The 20,888-nt window shown below is 42.2% G+C and overlaps 1 protein-coding gene across 1 annotated transcript; it reads right to left on the bottom strand. All coding sequences in view use genetic code 11, as the record gives it.

Moving 5' to 3' along the window:
- Window positions 1-2,279: 2,279 nt before the first annotated feature.
- Window positions 2,280-19,258, bottom strand: EGR_04069 (hypothetical protein; the record flags this gene model as incomplete). Its single annotated transcript, XM_024493318.1, has 10 exons — window positions 2,280-2,347; window positions 4,297-4,451; window positions 6,415-6,500; window positions 10,967-11,154; window positions 11,257-11,483; window positions 11,649-11,962; window positions 13,633-13,748; window positions 15,310-15,499; window positions 18,326-18,622; window positions 19,214-19,258. 10 exons carry the CDS (start codon window positions 19,256-19,258, stop codon window positions 2,280-2,282), a joined length of 1,686 nt encoding a protein of 561 aa, XP_024352232.1.
- Between the last annotated feature and the right edge of the window lie 1,630 nt (window positions 19,259-20,888).

Raw genomic sequence — 20,888 nt, 5'->3', positions numbered from 1 at the left:
AAGTAGTGATTATCACCTTTTCACGACATTTCCATTAGACAACCGCATGCAAAATGGGCAGACAAATGAACATAAAAGTGAGGTGGAAGCGGAGGTATGGAAAGCGCAGTGATGTCGAAGTACAATTTACAAGCTTGCGTCTCATAGGGAAGGGGTGATTGTTTGCAATGATGTCTGCTTCAACAAATAAAATATTTCAGGAATCTTCCTGCTATTGGCTACTTGGCATTGTACGGAACTGGACAAACATATTCGGTGACAGTGAGGCAAGTCAATGAGCCTTGAGAGCACACTGCGTTTGCCTTTCCCTGGTTTGCGTCCTCTGCCTATTTTCTCAAGTAAAATCCACCGCCCGGGAAAGCATTTAGAGCGCCTTGACTTAAGAGCGACTAGTTATAAAATCTAAAGTAAACTCTGCCTGCGCACCGAGCTGTTTTGCAATCTCTCAGTATCCATTTTTGCACGGACGAAATTTGTCGAGAATAGATTAGGTTCACAGATAACAGGCAATATACTCACTTCAGCATGAGGATATAACGCAAATGCAGCCCCTTGTACAGACGACAAGCACAGTCTTTCCATGTGGAGAGGTCAAGCTCGGTTCTGCTTAGCAGTTCCGTCTAATTTATTTCAACACCATCTTTTACTCTTGTTAAAGTTCTGCTCTATTCTTCGCCCCATAATCGAAGGATATTTTAAGGTGTTAAATTGACTTAAGAGCCCTAAGTCTTCCTTGAAGTGGAAAGAAGACCTAATATTCGGGCAGAATGTGCATTGCCGACGTCCAGAAGGTTTGAGGGATTACTGGCATGGATCGGATGCCATACCTTCATCGGAGGTACAGTCATGGGGCATTAAGTATCCGCGTAACCAAAACGAAGAAGTAAGTAAACAATCAAAATGCTGTGCAGCCCTCCTCTCCTATTTTCAGCGTCGTCTGCAGCACTCCCCTTGGTTACCTTCCCGTGCCATCCATTAAAACGCAGTCGGTGCTCTAAAAAATAGCAATACCCAAGAACCAACCGCACCAGTCATTAAATTTATTTGCAACCAAGAAGATATTCAACCTCGACTTCGCTTATTTCTCTTGACATTCCCACTGGATCTGGAGCTTAGTCCCGTTCAGGAACTGGATTGGATGAATAGCCAAATATCCACCGCAAATCGCCTGCACAAACAAGATCAAACTTCATCGTAGTGCAATCGCTTACTCTATGCTGTCCTCTGTAACAGGCTACGCCCGATTCCCTGTTGGTTTACACGCCCATTAAGATGTGAATATTTCAAGTTTCTGTGTGTAAGCATGCAAAATACGTTATTTAAGTTGTAATGCCCTACAGTCCTACCTAATTGCACCAGTAACGCATATTCTCTGCACAACTTGTTGAGCAATCACTCCAAATTGAGTCCGACATTCACACAACCCAATCACAGAAAGGCCTGGTTTACTCCGTAGGCTTAAATTCGTAGAAAATGAGGCCTTTTCCCTATCCATCGCTTTTGGGTTAGAAGATGATTAAAACCAATGAAGCATTATTTATGCTTTTTTATCAATAAAAGGTGAACCTATGAATACTTACTGATTATTTATCAGTAGCAATTTGACGATTAGTTTGCGAGTTAATCCTGCCTTTAAGAAATGTCAGAAAGTGCCCCTATATTGTGTACCATAGCGCAAAGATAATTACCTGGGTAAACTTTAATCATGATCTGGTCGAGCAGCTAAGCGCTGTTTTTTTTCTTAAGGTTAGTTCCTATTCACCTTTAGGTGTTATGTGGAAGAGTCAATACCTTTATGTAACATTTTTGGTGCCCTCTAAACTACCATGCGATAGCCGAATAAACCGGTCAGCATCGCATCAGACCCAGCCTGCCCTACCCGCAAAACATGTTCTCGTTTGCTTGGTAAAAAAGTTGGGTGGAGATTGGCGACTTCCGCGCGTAGCCCAAAAAGACCTACTTCTGATATTCTTGGGGGAAAAGGGTGACAGTAAAATGAAGCACTTGGATCCAAGAAGCCTCATAAAAGCCACTTTAAATCAGTCTTTTAATTATTTTAAGACAACTTGCTAAAAGGCTAAAAAAACTGTACTTGCTTTTTTTTAAGCTGCATCTATTACTCAGCAATACCCACAGTCTCTAAACTTAAAAAAATTTGTTTTTTTAGTGTACTACAAAATTTTCTTCTCAAGTATAAAATATACAAAATCCTCGGAGATCAAGAGAGCCGAAAGAGTGTCTGAGATCATAAAGACTTTCTATTGTTCATCCTCTTGTCTTCACTGGTTTTCCAATCCTAAAGGTGACCAGATCCGAGCTTCGTCGAGATAGAGCAAGTCAAAGATTTCTAAAGTGTGAAAAAGAGTAAAGAAAAGCATTAAAAATGGAAATGAATTATCGTATCGAGTCGATGGACAGTAAAGCATGCATTCATGACGAGCTTGATCCTCTCAGAATGGAGTCATTGCCATTTTAAACCATAGTTAATGTCTTGGCGGGGCGTTTGTTGAAGGGTTTTTTAGTGTGATTGAGCATATAACCTTCAAAAGAAAGTATTCTTGAAAGGCAACACCACATATACCATTCATTAAACATCTGCGTGCTTCTTTTCAATCGATTTGCAATCCTTTCCAATAGGGTTCAAAGAATTGTCGGATCCTAAAAGGCTCAAGTCTTCCGGTTTCCGGCATATTCAACCAATTCGTGGCGTAAGATCGCAGTACTCCTCTACTGTGTTAGAGGAGATTAATTTGACAGCTTCTATCGCATCACCAGAACCGCAAGACACGGAGTACTTAGACCAGAAATAGTAGCCAAATCCAATTTTTACCTAAGAAAATTTGTAAAGAAGATTACCAACAAGGTCGTCCAGCTCCTTCCCTAGACAGCGCACAGAACTCGACTTCAAGGACATCAAACCACTTCCATTTACTTCAGTAATTCGTGAAAAATGACCTCCGTTACATTCTAGTTATCCTTGTTTTTTCTTTCAAACTTTTAGATGCAAAAAAATTGACGGGTTAGAGCTAGGCTCCCAAGTTGGAACAGTCGGGAACTAAAGCACCCAAGCTCTGATTAATTGCAAAGTTACAGCTCGAGATATCTCTAAAAATGAATCTGGTTGTAAAGCTAAAGACTCCGATTACGTTGACATTCAACCAAAATTTCGGTAGGGAACAAAGTAGCTGCCATAGGATAACACTTCCGAGTCTAAGCTTCCCAGTGTAATGGGAAGTGCCGGAGAGTAGAATTCTTTCATCATTACATGTCACCATCACTTGGAGCTCGGAGAAGCATCACCATTATCAGTGGAATTAGGGAGGATGAGGATGTGGATGAGGTGAGGCAGTATCTCTTCTAGTTCTTTTGACTCCTCTCATCGTAAACAGAGTGCGGGTCTTCCAACGAGCAAGTCTTGCAGTGGGCGACTCACGACACGAGATCTAGTGATGTGCCACTGAAAGAAGAATTACCCTTCACAAGCCTTCGTCAGTCGTGATAGTTGCTTGACCTCCATACACACACAAAGTATGCAAAATCGTCTAGTTATGAACTGATGTGCCCAAAAAATGCTAAGCTTCCACAAATTACGGTAATCAACGACGACACACAATTTTCTACTCGAAAAAAGTGTTCATTTTTTAAACATTATTTACAGTTCTATAGTCTTACTTAATCATTTGATATTTCACCTTCCCATTATTTTGACAGGCAAGAGTGAGACATTGTACACCTATGGCTAAATGATATTCTTCTTGATTCCACATTTGACTCTACGGATCTTTCCAGCTCTTCGTGATTTCGTCTTCACGACAGTGGCACGGCACTTTGCTCAATGGACCTACTTAAACAACGATATGCCATTTATCAGGATCTAGCATCCCGATTTATTCTGCACTATTTATAACTCATTTGGCAGTAATTTGGATGCTGCGGCTCAGTGAAGCATGAAATTCGTGACTGATAGCCGTCAGAGACATTTACGCGGAGCATAACTTGATGTAACATCTTTTTGTAGACAGCAAAAAAGTTAGGTGACAGACATCCAGTAAACTTATGCTTATTTTAACCATTCCCACTTTACCAGACGATTTTGATATGGGTGGTGGACCACCTGAGCGTTCTGAGAAGTGTCCTAAGGACTCAGATGTGCCACCCTGACAGAATACTTTCTATTCCAACTGAATCCTTGACTACACGGCCTTACAAGTCATGCATGAACCAGGCTCCTATACCACACAAAGCCTCCACGAATAGGTCGAATGCTGTGAGAGAGGAGGAAAGAAGGCAACTTACCCTGAACATTAGCTTCAAGAAGGCGGATGCTGCGTAGGGAGCTGGCAATGGAAGGATGCATGCCAGTAGGCCTGCCGTTGCTCACAGCGCCCACTTCCTCATCCGCGTAAATGTCATCCCCGGCAGAGCAGTAGCCCACCTCCGAGTAGTCACGTCTTTCCAGTCAAGAGCAAAAACAAAAGACGTCAGCGCATCATTTCGCCGCACTTTGTGTGTGTAGGTGGGTGTTTAGACGCCTGGGGAATGCTATCGTCTGACCGCAAGGTTTGATTCCGCTACAGCATTAATGCCTCTTGAGATGTTTGGCCTTAATCCACGTAAATTGTGAGGATTTCTTGATTCTCCGCTCATTTACAATGTTTGATAAATAAAAAAGGAAAGACCTGTGACCAATAAATGTTTTCGACGTAATTTTCCCCTTGAGGTGTTAAGTAATGAAAAACTTTTTTTCGCGATCATTTTTCAACTTATTTTCCCTTTTGTTAGCAGAGCCCTACGTGAATATTCAACGATATTTATTTTGCCACTCAGATAAATTACTTACAGCAAGTCTGTGAATTGGATGACAAATGTCTCAAGAGCGTAGCTCTCTCAAAAGCGTCAGCACTGAATTATACCTCATGATTCATTGTCTACGGAGTGCGAGTATTATGAATTTCAAATAAAGAAAAATATTTGTACTCCTTAGCTGACGATCATAAGGCTAGACTTTAGTGGGGTATATACTACTTAAGACCGTGAGTAGGCTTTGGGAAGATCATCAATAAACATCGAGAAAAGCACCCGAATTTATGCTTGTTTTTTGCTTTGAAAGAATAGAACTTTTCCATCCCTTAGACGAGGAAATTCTATTTGGTGGGAACCACGTCGTAACATACGATGAGGAGAATTCTTAAACGGGTTTAGACCAAGTGAAGTGTCTCACTTTATTCTTGCTGTTCCTCATTCTCCTGTTAAAAAGTGACATGAGTACAGTGTCTTTTGACTTGAATAATTGCCTATATAAAACCAGATGCCTTCAGTTAAGGTTGATAGACGATAAAAACGCCCCAACGGAGACATCTGACATCATTTCCGCGCGTTTGGATAGGTATGAGTCGAAATATTGGTACCGAAAGGCAAGTTTATGGAGTTCCCCAAAGGATTCCAAAATCTATTTAACTGCAAACAAATTAACTCACATTTTGTGGCCTTATCAGACCCTTCTCCGTGGCCACGCTTACGACCCTTTACGAGACCCCCACTTAACACTTTGTTGTGACTTTAAGGTTCCCACAAATCGAAACGGCGACTAACTAGACTTTCAGCTTTGACTTTTTTGCGATGGCTTCATTTGACAATCCCGTATTTTCACTAATCACTTTCAGGTTCCTCTTTTTTTCCCTGTTTCCAAGCTGCCCTGTATCTGTTTCCTCATTATGATAACTTTTAACTCCATCAACTAATTCACTCACGTCTCTTTGGAGATGCTTTGTCCCGCAAATATCCTAGTCCAGGTATATTTCAATGGCTAAATATCACCTGTCTCCTTGAAACACTTTGTAATGCCTTTGCTGCTTGTTTAACTCTCCGTTTTGGTGACAGGGCACCTAGGGGCTCCGACTTTGAACCTCCATAGGGCGACCGGTAGCCCCTCAACCCCTCTGTAAGTCAGTAAAACATATTTTGCCCGAGTATTGCCTCCTTTAGCCTTCAGGGAAGTTCCAAGGCGCTACAATTTGTGACGTGGAGAAAATAAACTCTTTACTTTATTTCACAACTGGGCCTATTGTACACTAAACGGCTGTGCCATCAATTTTGCCAGAGGATAAATCTTCCCAAACTTTTAGTTGATACACTTCAGAAGTATCAGTTCATTTATAAAAAGATAATAAATAAGGCTTAATCAAACTAGTGAGGAAAAAAGTACTATGTGCAACCTAATCAAGCTAGCTAGAATGGATTTCAAGCCATCCAGCAATGTCACAAAGGAGGCAACAAAGAGCAGAGGCACTCAAACGACTTGTCATGTGTGCCGATTACAAAAGAAAAGCTATAGTATGCTTAACCAAAAGTGCAGAAAAGTTTGCTAATTTGACTTAGCATAGATACAGTGATGGGCAAAGAGAAAACACTCACTCTACGAGCCTTCGAAGGTGTATCACGTGTTTAGCCAGTCGATCCAACTTCTGACTGATTACTTCTACTGCTGCGTCCGAATATGACTAGGGAAAGAGTCAATTTTTTTAGTGCCGCAAAAATCTAGTTAGGAGAGGTGAAAAATCATCAAATGAACACACTTGTAATGCATTAAGCGTTTGTTTAACTCTTAGTTTTGGTCAGGGACCAGTTATTGTACCTTCGCTGGGTGACAAGGCCTTCGGGCCATGTTAGTAGATCCCAAGCCCTTCCGTGGGTCAACAGTACGCATTCTACCCAGGTGTTACGCCTTCTTTCGTCCTCAGGGAAGTCTTGGGGCGATGCACTGGTGGCAGCGGAAAGTAGACCCGATCTTAAAGAATAACTACACTGGTTTCCACTACCGGCTGCTAAATTTTAGCGTGACGGAAGAAAGGCACATGTCGTGACAAACCCTAACAAAAGGATTGAAAACGGCGTCTACCTTCGGCAACCACCCCACTCCCGTGTTCTGCAGGGTCGCTATTGACAACTGAAGCGACCGCAGTCGTTAACCATCTGGAGAAGTTTGATACGGAGTTGTCTACGGTACGCATATAAATATGGCAATTGAGTGAACACTCGATACTGCCTCCACCTCTCTACTAGCTGAATAAAACCCAGATAGATATGGCAGGATTGTGCTGAAGTGAGAACAAGGTGGCAAGGAGGAATAAACGCGAAACCTCATTCCCATAGGGCTATTTTAAAGTCCGCCACTTGTTACATGACTCTGCTTTTAGGGCAGTTTCTACGACAGGCGATAGTCATTTCCCCCTTCCGCCAATACGGTTTCCACACAGGACCAAACTGCAGATTCAACGGAATTGACAAGGGGGATCAGTGACTTCGCGGTTGATGCGGGAGGTTTATGATTGGGAGTGCTGAAGACGACGCTCAAAAGAGGAGAGGGTCCATGTAACACATTAAATGTTTGACTCTCGGTTTTGGTAAAGAACCACTATAAGGGGCTACGCTATGCCAGTAGCCACTCAACCCTTCTGTTCGTCAACAATACATATTTATCTCGGGTATTATCTTCTCTCATCTTTAGAGAGCTCTCAGGGAGCTAGACAACATCGCTTGAGATTGGGTTCAGTAGTTTTGCGCTTTTAACGAGAGCTTTCATATGTCCATCGTGGTTATGACCTCCTGGTAATTATTGAACCTAAATTACACCAATTCCGATCCACTATTTGGATAGTTTTTATCTAAATTAATAATGAGTATTTACGCTCGGAGTTTCAACATCTGCTGACGCCTTCTTGGACTTCTTTCGCTGGCGTTCGGATCAAGTTCGGTCGAAGGGTGAGTTGGTGGCACTACGATTGGGAGCATCTCCGCTGGTTCCCACGATTCGATGGTTCTACAATGGCACGCCGCAAAACAAACAATTCCAAGGATTAAACAATCCTCGTCGCACTTTTGCGCACCATTTTTGATCTGTGGGGTGGAGAAAGGCCTGCCTCATTTGCATACGGTGTGTGTGTGAAACACAGGATAATAATGTGTGAAATTCAACCCATTTAAGAGTGAAATAAAGCATCTGGTTGGATTGGAATCCGCTTCCCTTCGTTGATCTTATTAAACGGGTGCTCCAGATTCATTTTTCTTTCAAATGATTCCTTCAATTTCGCAATGCAAGGAGGTGGAGGTAATCTCATAGATGAAGACGGTTTTAAGCTCTTTAAAAAGCTTCTTAATAAAATGCGACACGCACACATGCAATAAAAAGATTCCGAATAACCTTATGGGTAGCCTAAAACCACATAATCTAACAAACAAACAGCAAACACATGAATCCAGAGGGATAAAAGCACTTTTTGACTGTTGTCAGACGAAAGGGTGGGTAAGAAGCGTCGGACGAAGTTGTACAGGAGTATACAAACGCTAAGAGAAGGTTTGTGATGGAAGAAGAAAATGAGATAGGGATCCCATGGAAACGTGATGGGATACAAGGTTATTACCAGTAGCCATTAATATGAGTCCCTTTACGGCGTGTCCGTGAGTAAAATGCTTAAGGTTAACGCAGGCCACAACACTAAATAATTAGAGCAGAAAGAAACAAATTGAGATATTTTTTGAGCCTCCCCTGGATTGTTCATGATTGATTTCTTTACATACGAAGTTTAGTCAAGGTTGCAGTAACATGTACGCGTTTGTGGAGACATGAGTAGGGAAAGCACAGAGGGCGTTTAGTGATAACTTTAAGTTCGTTTCTGTCGCTATTAACCACGGAAATGAGCCACTTGTAAAAGTAGACCTTAACCCCAGATCGATGAGACTGAGCCGAGAATAAGCTTTAGTGTTAAGGTCTCTCAAATCGCAAATGAAATCGCATCAAGATCTCCCAAGATCTGTATCCTAATAACAATGCTTCCCTTGGTACAAATCAGTACAATAAAGGAGCCAGGTAACCTGACAAGAGGCTTCTAGACGATTTGAAAGCCCGATCTTTAAGAAGCGAATCAAATATTAACTTGCCTTTGTCATTGTTCGCCCTCTCTGTGTGTTTGGGTTGTGAAAATCCAGTTCCTTTCCACATCCGTTCGGCATATTTGAGCCCTGTCTCACGCTAAAGCCGAGTATTACCCATTTGAAGACTGGTATTATCTAATAGCATGGCTATTAAAGCCGATTGGATATAACTACGGCCTTCTGATTGGTTGCCAATTGAGACCAGCTACTTCTAGCTTTACATGAGTCGCCTTTGGTGTAGCACAACCAGGTCGTATAATAATGCGGTGTCGAGGGAAGTAAATGTGACTATTTACATGGCATATTCATTCAACCAACCTCAACAAGTGTTATTAGTGAGGCCCAACATTTCGTCTATCATTGCCTAGCAGAGTTTTCTCGCTTGCATTCACGGTTCAACACTCGACATTGAAGTGAACTAAGGCTTGAGGTTAAGCAATGAAAAGTCGGTTAAAATGCCACACTCTGGTTGTGTCGCCTACGCGTCTAACAGACGTAAAACTTGTAAGTCTAAAGAACTTGGTTAAGGGATGGAAGACCTTTTAAAATTAGCTTTACACGGTTTCGACTTCTTTCACAGGTTATAAATTGTGTGTGTGGTAGAAAGTCCTCCTCAACAAAGTTCGGACAGGCACATGGTAACGAGCTTAAAACAAACACACTTCAGTAAAATTAGGAGACCAGCTTTCACCGGACTCCCTGCGTGCTCCTTTACGGCACAAAAGCTGGAGAACAACACGCAGAGGTCGAAATGCGATAGCAGATTGAGGTGTGATATGCTTTTGTGTAATCGGTGCAAATTTCGCATGCCGCACTTTAACTCCTTACTTGGAATAATTCCACAAAAACGCATGCTCTTGTAAGCTTTGCCAAACCACCATTCTGCATGGGAATATCGTTAAAAATGTTATGGCTAACCGGATAACTCGGCGGAGTTTGCTTGTTTTACTAACAGAATAATAAGTAGTAGGGGGAGACTCTGTTAATTTAAACTTCCATAAGGCACGACGTGCATCTCTAGGTTCATTTCCTCATTAGAAATACAGTAATTTGGATGACCATTCATGTAATATTAAAGTGCAGTCCGTCTTCACCCATTTTTGTGCAAAATCGAGCCGAAAATAATCCTAAATGATATCATACTTGATGAAAAGGCTTTGAACACCCAGGAACCCATTTTCGTCTGATTTAAGGGTAAAGGGCAAAAATGAAAATAGATTAACTAAAAGAAACGCAGTATAAGTGGATAACACTTCATTAAAAAGATAAACTTAGGATTACACTAATTTCATGGGCACCTTTCACATAGGCGGTAAACGCGCTCTACCCTACAGCTTTCAAATCGGCGGTCTCGACTTTGTTCGCCAGTAACAGGACTTGCTTCTGTCAACAATGTGCCTCTCAAGCGTTTAAGCAATTTAATGTTCGCAAACGTCAGAGACAGGCCTTTGCTTGCAATGAGTACTAGTATCCTCCGACTCCACTGAATATGAAACGGTACTTAACTCATATATTTATTGTCGCCTAGAGCTATCAGCACATTTCAGAGAATCTCCAATGACCCGAGGTAGTCAATATTATTATCAGATTCAATAGCGGTAAGCCTTTTTGCGTTAAATGATGAAATATCCCATTCCATGATAAGAGCGGTAGTCACTCCGAGCAACATCTTGTCAGAGCCCAGAAGCATTCAACGATTGCTTTTGAGGCCACTGATAAAAGTCAATTAGGGTCTTTAACATATCTTGACTACACGATGCACACTTAAGTGTGATTGTAGTGTAGTTCTTCAATTAGGTTTTATCAACCGGTTGGTCTTAGACGGGAACTGATTTCCTATTTGAGTTAGCTACTTAGATAAGTAATATTGTCTGAGAACTGACATGGATTGTAAAATGACTAAGACAAAATCGACAACAACTCCATTTCCACAAGCTTCTTAATAAAAAAAATGGAATTTGTCCTCAATCATTAAGTAATAAACCTCCTTTTTCTCACAAAATGACACCCACAATGTTAGCATAAGTGAACTCACTTTACATCGAGGCGCTGGAGAATCAGTCCTCTGGGTCACGCCTATAAGTTTCCTCTGACCCGGTGGGGATTGCACCTTGGAGTCAATGGAAGACTGCCTCCCGGTCGCCTTCGCTTTTGCTGCCTCCCCAACTTCACCATCCCTATTTGAGGTAGGTGTTGCACAACTTCCATCGGCATTGTTGTTGCCTTTCAATGAAGAGTAGAAGGAGTATTTCCATCAGTAAATAAATTAGTACGACTGTTCACAGTCAGCATAATTTGAAGGCGCCTCAAAAGGTCACCACTTACGATTTTCCCATATTTTGGATTTGAGGCGCTCCTTCGCGACGGAGGCCCGGGGATCGTACTCCAGGCGTCGTTGTAGAGACCTGTAGCCATTCAGTTGCCGCTCTGAAAGGCAGTCCGAGGGTTTTTGAGTGCGGATTTTGGCTATCAGTTGGCTATCGTGAAGATTTCGTCTTTGTTGAGAAGGTCTTCTTTCCCCCTTTTCATTGGTCGCCTTTTTGGTCAGGGATCTAAAAAATTTATGGGATTTATGGTTTCCTAGAGTTAATTCAAAATTTACAAATGGGTTCCCATGTGACTTTAAAAGCTTCTTCAGCTGTGAATATTTTATACTGCTCGTATTTGGGCAAAAACCCACTCACGCGGAAACCGCTTTATCTGGACTCTTGACCCACCGAGCTCGTGACCTGGTGTCCTCAGCCAGCAAGTCCCTGTTTTCGCCTATGCTTGGCCTAGTAAGAATGGACTTCGTCGTGAAGGCGGTAACTGCTGAGGACTTGTCCAGGTACTGCGCCTCATTGAGAGGCGAGGCGTGACTGGCGGAGGGCAGACCTCTCTTCTCATTTGACTGTGCAAATTTTGAGGCATTCCGGGAGCGAATTTGCTGTAGCAGTCGCCAGTTAACCCCCGGCTCCAAGTCACTGGCCTTGGGAACGTAGGAGGACAATTCTCCTGTGTTTGAAAGACTCGCTTCATCGGGACCACCGCCCTAAAATCCGTGGAAAGTTGCCTAGTGCTCGGGCAAAGTGTAATCAAACCTATTTTTACGCCCGAGCCGGCAATGATATTGCAATCTAGCTCTATCGTGATTCCAGTGTCGCGTCCCAGTCACCTCTGAAGACATCAAATGGGATGTAGTTCTGATTTGTCCCATCATTGACCCATGGAACAGCTTAGGAGCCGGTAGCCCAGATAGACTGGGCAAGGCAATTTGTCTTTTACTGTGGTGAAATACAGTGTCCTTAATTTATGTTACTGGTCAGTCAATGACGTCGTGATCAAGCATTGGCCTGGTGAGCTCAGTGAATTATAGGACCTGAGGACGTTAGAACAAACCAGTATGGAAGTATCACAGATGAACCGAGAGCCTGGTGATTGGGGAACATGAGTAGGACAAACTGCATTTTTTAGATCCCTGACAAAAAAGGAGACCAATGAAAAGGGGAAAAGAAGACCTTCTCAACAAAGACGAAATCTTCACGATAGTCAACTGATTGTCAAAATTCGCACTCAAAAACCCTCGAACTGCCTTTCAGAGCGGCAAACGATCTCCAAAACGCCAACACCAAAAATAGTATTAAGTGAAATGTTGGCTCGCTAAAAAGGTCCATTTAAGTGCTTTTCATTCATTGAAATTTCTATGCTTCAATTTAAGGCAATTCTTTATTTAAAATGCTTTTCTCCTACTGTGTTTCCGAAGTCTTTTTAATCGGCCTAAAGGTGGTGTTTGAAAAAGTCATTTGGAACTAGTGGAAAGTTTTATTTTGTGAGATTGATCGAGGGGACTGAATAGGGTGTCATGGAACTTGTGAGAATATGTTTCACCTCCAGTAGAGGGTCGTTTAAACTGTACTGCTGTACCATAGGAATGTTATAATTTCAGCCTTCAAATTAAGTCATTTATGCACGAATCGCTTTAAAAACATGACCTTTGAAGACTACCTTCTTTGCGCGAATCAGGATTTTGTCGCAATCACGGGTGAAAAATGAAGCATGAATTGCCGTTAGAGATCAATGTAAGTCGAAGCGGAGGGTTGAACTAGCGAATTCGTGATCACATTCACGTGGGGCTAGAAGTAAGCGTTCATGCTATTAAATTATCGCAGTGCCATCAAAGTGGATTGATATTTTGTGGAGCGTGTTGATGCAATGCGTACGGTGGTGCGCAGGAAATTGCACATGAGTAAAAGTTGGTAAAACAAATGCTTGTAAAATGGAAACAAAATATTTGCGAAATTCGTGATGGATAAAAAAAAACATAACTTAATTAGTAATATTGTCACCATTACAACTAAACTAGTTTTTGTTAGCTTTGTGACCTTTCGATGCCATGGTAGCAACCTAACGATGCATATTTAGTTTACAAACTCACGCTTTCATAGCTGAAAAACGAATTATGAAGCTTACAACATGCTTTGGCATTGGATAATTCCCATACTTCCCTGCAACTAGCAATATTTCCGTTAAGATTAAACGAGCAACAAAAACTCGTACTATGATGTTCAGGTTTTCACATTCAAAAAAAACATTTATACTTTAATTAATATGGCAAAAGAACTCCTACATTGGAAGCAGAGCTTTGGTAACACCAAGTCAGCATTAATGAGATCCTGAATTATCGTCAAAGTCCACAAAAGGTTACCCTAAAATCCCACTTACCTTGTTTAAGTGGTTTGTTTCTGCATCCTTGATCGAAGTTTGAGGTGAATTTTTATTCATGGGTGGGATATTTTCCAGTGCAGAGTTGGGAGAATCAAACGTTGCCTTTTTGGAAGCTATATTATAGTGGAAAAAGATTTGCTATAAAAAAGACCTTAAGCAACAAAACTAGCCCCATTTGCTTAATAGTACACTATCATAGCTCAGTTAGATTCATTTTAAAGGATTTTAATAGTGCAAGTGTGACCAACGCTAGCTCTTGAAAACACTGTTGGTTAATACGAACACGGGACGACAGCGTCAAACCAAACAATAATAGCTAAAAGCGAAAAAAATAATAAGGAATGTTTTACTTAGTGACAGAGAGTAAAGGACATGGTAGTGATACCGACTGAGCAGTTGAAGATGGTGGTCGTGGTTCGGTTTAAGTGTGTCGACTTAGTTGGCACGGCAATCACCTCTCACAAGGTCGCGACGTGAGTACGCGCCTGCGTTCGTACAGTGCGACTGAACGCCGCTCACTCGCTCATTCGTCCAGGCGAGACACACACACACCCACACACACACGAAGCTACGGCAGCTGTGAATGGCCTCAATCACATGCAGGCACGCCAAACTGCCCTCCGACCTGTACATCCGCTACTGCTTCCGAAAATGAATAATCACCCAAATTCATCACTGAACTTAACGATTAATTTACACTTTTATTCTACCAGCAACCACTTTTTCTAATTACCTGTGGAACTGTGTGTGGTGTGTGTGCGTATGCGTCGGAACATGTAGACAAAGCGATACTGACCGCGCTGGCACAAAGGTTACCATGCGTCCAACATTGGGGACGCGCGATGGCGTCGGTCAGTTGGTCAAAAAAGAAATGATTTTTAAATCAACTGCAAACGTTTTTGCCGGAGGTGATCAAGGTCAGTTTGTCATCATAGGGAATCAAAATAATCAATTTTTTGAGAATTAAGATAAGGTTTTGAGACAATCCAAGGCGGATATTTTTCCGATTAAGGTAATAATTAGGTAGTGTCAGCAGATTGCGATATAATACGACCTGGTTGATCAAATACAGTAAAGTGGTGACTGCTACCGCTACCTATTTGATGTGGTGGTGGAGATGGTTTATGATTAAGTGGTGTCTGTGTGAAAACAGCCCGCATTCGACCACCAACTCTCTGTTGAAGTTACAAGCGGACAGCCGCGTTATAAATTTGTCACGCACAGAACGTGGGTGGTGAAACACCCTTCAAGCACGCTGATTTTACTCAATTCCACTTTTCTCTTAACCGCTGTTTAGTCTTTTCACTGTCATTTGGTGTAAACAAGCGCGTGTTGAGATTATGCAATGTCGTCGCAGCTAAGTCGGGTACCACAACCTTAGAAACCATTACCAATTAATCACTTGGACCTAAATAAGTTTTTTAATAGTCATCTGTCAAAAGTTAACCTACATGGTCCAGGGCATTTTGTGAGGATGATCAACACATTGATTTGGAACCATTGCCAATCGTGTTTTAGAGCGTAAAAAAAGAGCTCGACACAACTGGGAATGATGATAAATGAGCATAAAAAGAGGCATCGTGCTTAATGGTGGCGAAGCTCAATGCTAAAGACTGTAGAAACCAGCGGCTAAGCAAATGAGGCGGAAAGAATGCTCCAAGCATTTACATTCACTTGTCGATGAACAGACTGTACGAAAGGAGGAGTGTCCGGAGATTTGCGGCACGAGAGCAGGAATGGGATGATAGAGGTCGGAGAATTGTTCCCTCAAGAGCCGGTCCGGTAGGCATCCCTCTATCTGGCTAATCAACTCCTCTGTGACCTTCCTCCGCCTTTCCATCATGTTGGCATTCATTTTGTGGGACTAAGTAAATGCTCCGATGTCGACCTAAAATAGAATTTGCAATTAAGCGAGCTACGCCTAATTCCTGTATCCTTCTTTACAGGATCACTGGTGACGATAAATGTAGTCGGGAGGTCGCAGGGATAGGCCGTGCTTTTTTGTGGCGTGGTCTCTGCAGATCATACAATGGACGATAGGGAGGGAGGGGAAAAGACTATGTCGGGAAAGACACCTTCCAGACAATACAGCACCTTTGCTCCATTTCAAGACTGTTACAGGTGCATCAGTAGGTTTGTGGGAAGGGTTTGTGACTATCTCACCGCCCACAACGACTAACACGACACATGGAAGAAGACTGTGCTTCGGAATAAATGAAATGCGCTTATTTGGTGTTACAAAGGATTGGAGAAGGCATTCATGGCATACGATCAACAATCGGGAAGAAGTCATGAATCACGAACTGAATGTGTCAGCTACTTTTCTGGGTATCTGAGCCCCTAAAATATTCGCCCGTTGCTGCCAATATCTTCACCCCGTCAAGGCTATTAGGTCATTATATTGCCAGGAATTTTATTGCATGTCACTGACGGAAAACGGGTTTAACCATTCCTCCACATTAAATACGCACATAAATGATGGATTACGTGAGAAATTAACTGAACTGTAGAGCAGCGGTCTGTTTCCATTACGATGCGTGTGTGAAAGCATTAGTGAAGCCTCAGCCCTTGACGGTGACATCTATGGTGACGGGAGTAAGTGGAATTTCACGATAAAGTTACGTAATTACTGCCACTAGAAGTAAAGTCCTGTAGCGTGTTCAAATACTTAGGCTTGGCATTGTTCAGAAAATGTCTTTCTCGGTGGGTCTCTCCACATTATCGCTGTTGTAAATTCACCCCTTTCTTGGTGTTACTTGATTTCTGACAGCACATATAGGTCAGGATGATGGTGGAGGCGAGTTGAGGGTGTGAAATTTTATACATTGAGATTTGCCTACTTATTTTCAGGGTAAATTTATTACCTGAGCGATCAGTGGGCTAGTCAGAATGCGCCCGCCGATTGCGATGTCAATCCCCTATCAAATGCCAATCAACACTGGTTATGGCCATTTAAAGATACAATTTTAGTGGAAAAATGAACACGACGTAAAATGTTTTTGATAAGATTTATAAAGAGCAAAGAGATTTTGGGCACTTTTTGTATAAGAATGCTTCAAAAGCAACGGTGAACAGATGGGAAACTACAATGGCTCCTCAAAACTACTTGATATCTTGTCAATGGCATTAAAATATGAAAAGGAGAGAGTTAACGAGAATTATAAAAGGGACAACAAAAATCACAATAATTTGAAAAATTTTCATCGTTTATTATGCGATTATTGAAATTAGTGTGCTACAAGTGGTGAAACATGCACTGCGTTCCAAGTGGGCATTAGATGCCAAAAATGTCAACTGCTCGATGGGTGAATTTTACTCGAGATACTTAAGGCTTGACAAAGTAAAAATCTAATTATTTACGTCATACGCTGTACAGATAACATAATGCTACGGGGAAAAATTAGAGTCTCAGTTGACATTGCAGTTTTCTGACGCCAGAGAGGCGAAGGTGGCGCGCAGGAACGATTAGCCCTCTTTTCTGACCGCGTAGAAATGCCCCAACCACGGTACTTTTTGATGGAGCAGTTAAAACTTTTGCGAGGGGAAGGTAGCTTAAACTTGGCCTGACCGAATCATCAAAGCGAAAAGGGCAGAAAGGCCGTCCGGGAGGTTAAACCGCCAGACGGTGATATTTAAGCTTAGTGACACGTAATTCGAGGACACTGATGTACCGACTGGATGCCTCTCTGTCCATCTACCCACCTCTTGCTTTAGTTAAAGAAAAAGTGGTGGTCTTAGCTGCAAATTTTGTTTCAATTAGGATTGTTCCTTAATAAACCAATAAATTGTCATTAAATGCGACTCTTAATTCCGTGTGCAGACGTCAATTTCAAAGCAGGCTGCCAATGCCAAATTAGTACCCTGTGTTAATAGTAGCGTTAGATGTAATCAAATTGACTTTATCTCGCGGTTCGGTCGAAATGGTGGCACCTAGTGCAGGAGTGCCGGCCAGCCAGCCGGCCATTAATTCGTTCATTCATTCACTTCAACGCCGACTGATTCATGCAAACCGGTAGATGATAGTGATGAATACGGAGGAAGTAGGACCATGCCTAGACAATAATTGGTTCCACGAGAGTGACTGTTCCAAAAACTACATTATTATTTCTGCACTAATCTGAGCAAAAAGTACTCAGAAGTGTTTAGATGAACAGCTGAGAAGATCATGCTTTAAGCGCTGAGACGTTCCAGTTGACGGCTCTAGTTGGATGTACTTGAATCATAAATCGGAATTGCGTGTCCCGGCTCCGCCGAATCATTCCAACGAACAGGTCGCATAGAAGCAGTGCAAAACTTTAGGAGGCCCTTGATGGATGGGATCTAATCTAGGCAGTCTTCAACAGAAGACTGTAGTGCCAACGGTCCAATATTATGAGTCATTCTTTGAGGGACGTCTGTGGAGACAAATCTTTGAAGCCTGAAGTAGTTTGTTTTCATTGGCCATAAGGGCGGTAGTCAACAAAATTCTAATTTTGGCTCAAAAGTTAGTGACAGGTCCAATTACAACTGATTGGCAGGCTAGTCTAAGGAACAGACATCTCAGAACTAATGCTAGAAAGATTCTTCACGAATAAGACCCAGTCCAGACGGAAAAAGTGATCGTGTATCACAAAATCAGTTACATAAAGGCTAACCAAGTGTACAAGTGGAGAAGAGCGTCAAAAAGAATTGGACGCAAGTCCAGACTTACACAGCGGTACAGGCGAGAGTTCATGCATAAAATGAAAGTCCGGTGAGAGTACCAAGGCCAAACACACACAAATACACACACACGAACAGAGAATAGCACATACCCACAATTATCTCTGCTACCATCGCGCCATCGCCACGAGATGGTTGTCATGTGTTTACGCTTGGCATACGCATACACGCGAGCACGTGAGCGCACGATCCTGGTTCGCTGGTGTGCAGGTGCACGTGCGCACGCAGCTGGCGACCTTGACAGCGGTTGTTCTTTTCCGGCCAGAGTAAGAATGGATAACTTGCTCTGTGAGGAAGAGAGGAGGTAGGTATAAATTATGGGATATATTATGATGATCGGAAGTGGTCGAGTCACAGGAATGGACAGGCTTTGATACCTTCTCAGTCGACAGTCGAAATACTCATTAAGGCGGGTTGATTAGAAAGATCACCTGTAGAATGGGGAATTTTTAGTCAGAAAAGCAGAATAAATCCATGGCGGGTTATATCCTGTGAATGCAATACTTTTTAAACTAGGTTATTGAAACTGGTTACCAGAAGGGTCCCTGCAAGAGAATGCATTATTGTCAAATTTCAAACCACTGTTAACGCCAAATTCCATGGAGTCTTGTGTGGAGCCAGTAAAAAGGATGTGGGCGAGCAAAAAATAGGGCAAAATTAAAAAATCTAGTGGATATTGCTGAAGAAAGAACGCCAGTTGATAAACACCAGGTTACCAAATAAGTTCGTGGAATTTTTTTACAAATACATTTTAAATACCAGCAGAGATTTCCGGATTGCATTTTACATATTTAGGTGATCACAATCAGTCATCCCTTCCCTAGGCAGTCCTCTATGGCTTCGCATTGTTCCCTTAAAGGGAATCAACCGGCCCCACTTTTGTTTCAACTGGCACCATCGCCATCTGTGGAATTCGCAGCATCCCAGATCTCTCATAATTTTCAAACGGCATTTTAGTTTCGCAAAGTGACACTTGATTGAGATTGACATTCCGCCTCTACTATCGCATAAGTGGGACAGGGAGGAGTGTGCTGAATTTCTCCCTATAAGTAAGCTCCCTTGGGTTTTTAAAGCGGTGGTTTTACAAGTGATCACGACTTGGCACAACGGTGGGTTCTGCCAAAAACTATTTCATGCATAGGTATTGGCAGTTCTGCATAAACACACCGAATCACCGCTTAGCTACTTACAGGAAGCCTTTTTACACTCGAAGATTCAACCAGTTTAGTGAATCATTTCATGATTTTTGCGACCCATGGTGGGGCGGGGTATTCATGCAGTTGTGGTTGACAGAGTACTTGAACAGATAAGTGGATTACGAACAAGAAAGTGGGAAAGGTAATGAGGAAAGACGAAATTGTATGCGTGGAGTAGCAGCGGTCCTCCTTATTCACCGGATACATGAAGCCCATTCCTTTAGTCACTGTTATCTACCGCACTCTACCATGAAATGCAAGAAATAATTTCTTCGGAGACAATAATCGTCTTTCGCTGTGGAATATTTAAAGGTGCTTAGGAAGAGGCATCATTCGACGAATAAGGAATTTTATGGGTTAATTTTTGGCACAAGCATTTGTTTCTTTTCACTGTACTCTGTTTGATGGGACTGTATCGCCAACTTTTAATTTATCCTCCCAAGCAGGCGCTAAAATATCCCACATCCCAAATATGGAGAAAACGCCTAGAGAATGATCACTTTCCACGACATTCTGTCGATTCGTGGGAGACAAAAACCACGCCTTGATGACATTAGAAGCAGCAGTTGACATCGTTGCCAAGTCGCTCTGATGTTGCCTCATACATATGATATCAGTTATGCAAGCCCATTTTACAGGATTGTGGTGCAACTTGGTCAATTTATGCAATTGGACCCCTCTATTTAGCAAAAATTGTCAACTTTTCACCTTTAGGGCAACCAGTATCCTTGATACACATTCTAAGTTAATTTTAAATGTTAAATTCTGGTTAATTGTTTGTTTAACTCCCGGTTTTGGTAATGGGCTATTAAGGAGCCCCACCATTGTACCCCCACCGAGCAGGCTGACCTCTGGGCCGGACCAGCAACCCCAAGCCCTTCTGAAGATTGACAGTACATACTCTGCCAGAGTAATGTGTTTTCTTTCGTCTTTAGAGAAGTCTTTGGATTTTACAACACAACTAGAGGCGTTCCCTTGCACTAATTTTAACAAATGTTGTTTGAGTTTGCCAGTCAAAAGTAGCAAAAATGAGATTTGGGTAATTCTTTCATTCCTTGTCATTACTGCATACATCTCATAAGGAACGGCAAAAAACTGCTCTCCAAAAGAGGCTCAATTATAAATTCGGACAGCAGCTAAGGCCAAAGCCTTTCTGATTCCATTTAAAAGTCCTATTTTCGAAAGCTAAGAACCAAACAACTTCCTCATCTTCACCACCACAAACCTGTTCATAAACAAACCGTTTACGTCTTTACAGGAGCCGAAAGGAAGGCTGAAATCTACTGAAATGATGCTTTCTAACCTCGGCCTTTTTCTCCTTTGGTCCGGCACATCCTCTTGTTATGGCATAAGATG

This window comes from Echinococcus granulosus (assembly GCF_000524195.1).
Source record: "Echinococcus granulosus chromosome Unknown EG_S00024, whole genome shotgun sequence".
NCBI lineage: Eukaryota > Metazoa > Platyhelminthes > Cestoda > Cyclophyllidea > Taeniidae > Echinococcus > Echinococcus granulosus.
This window is presented reverse-complemented; position numbering and strand designations above follow the sequence as displayed.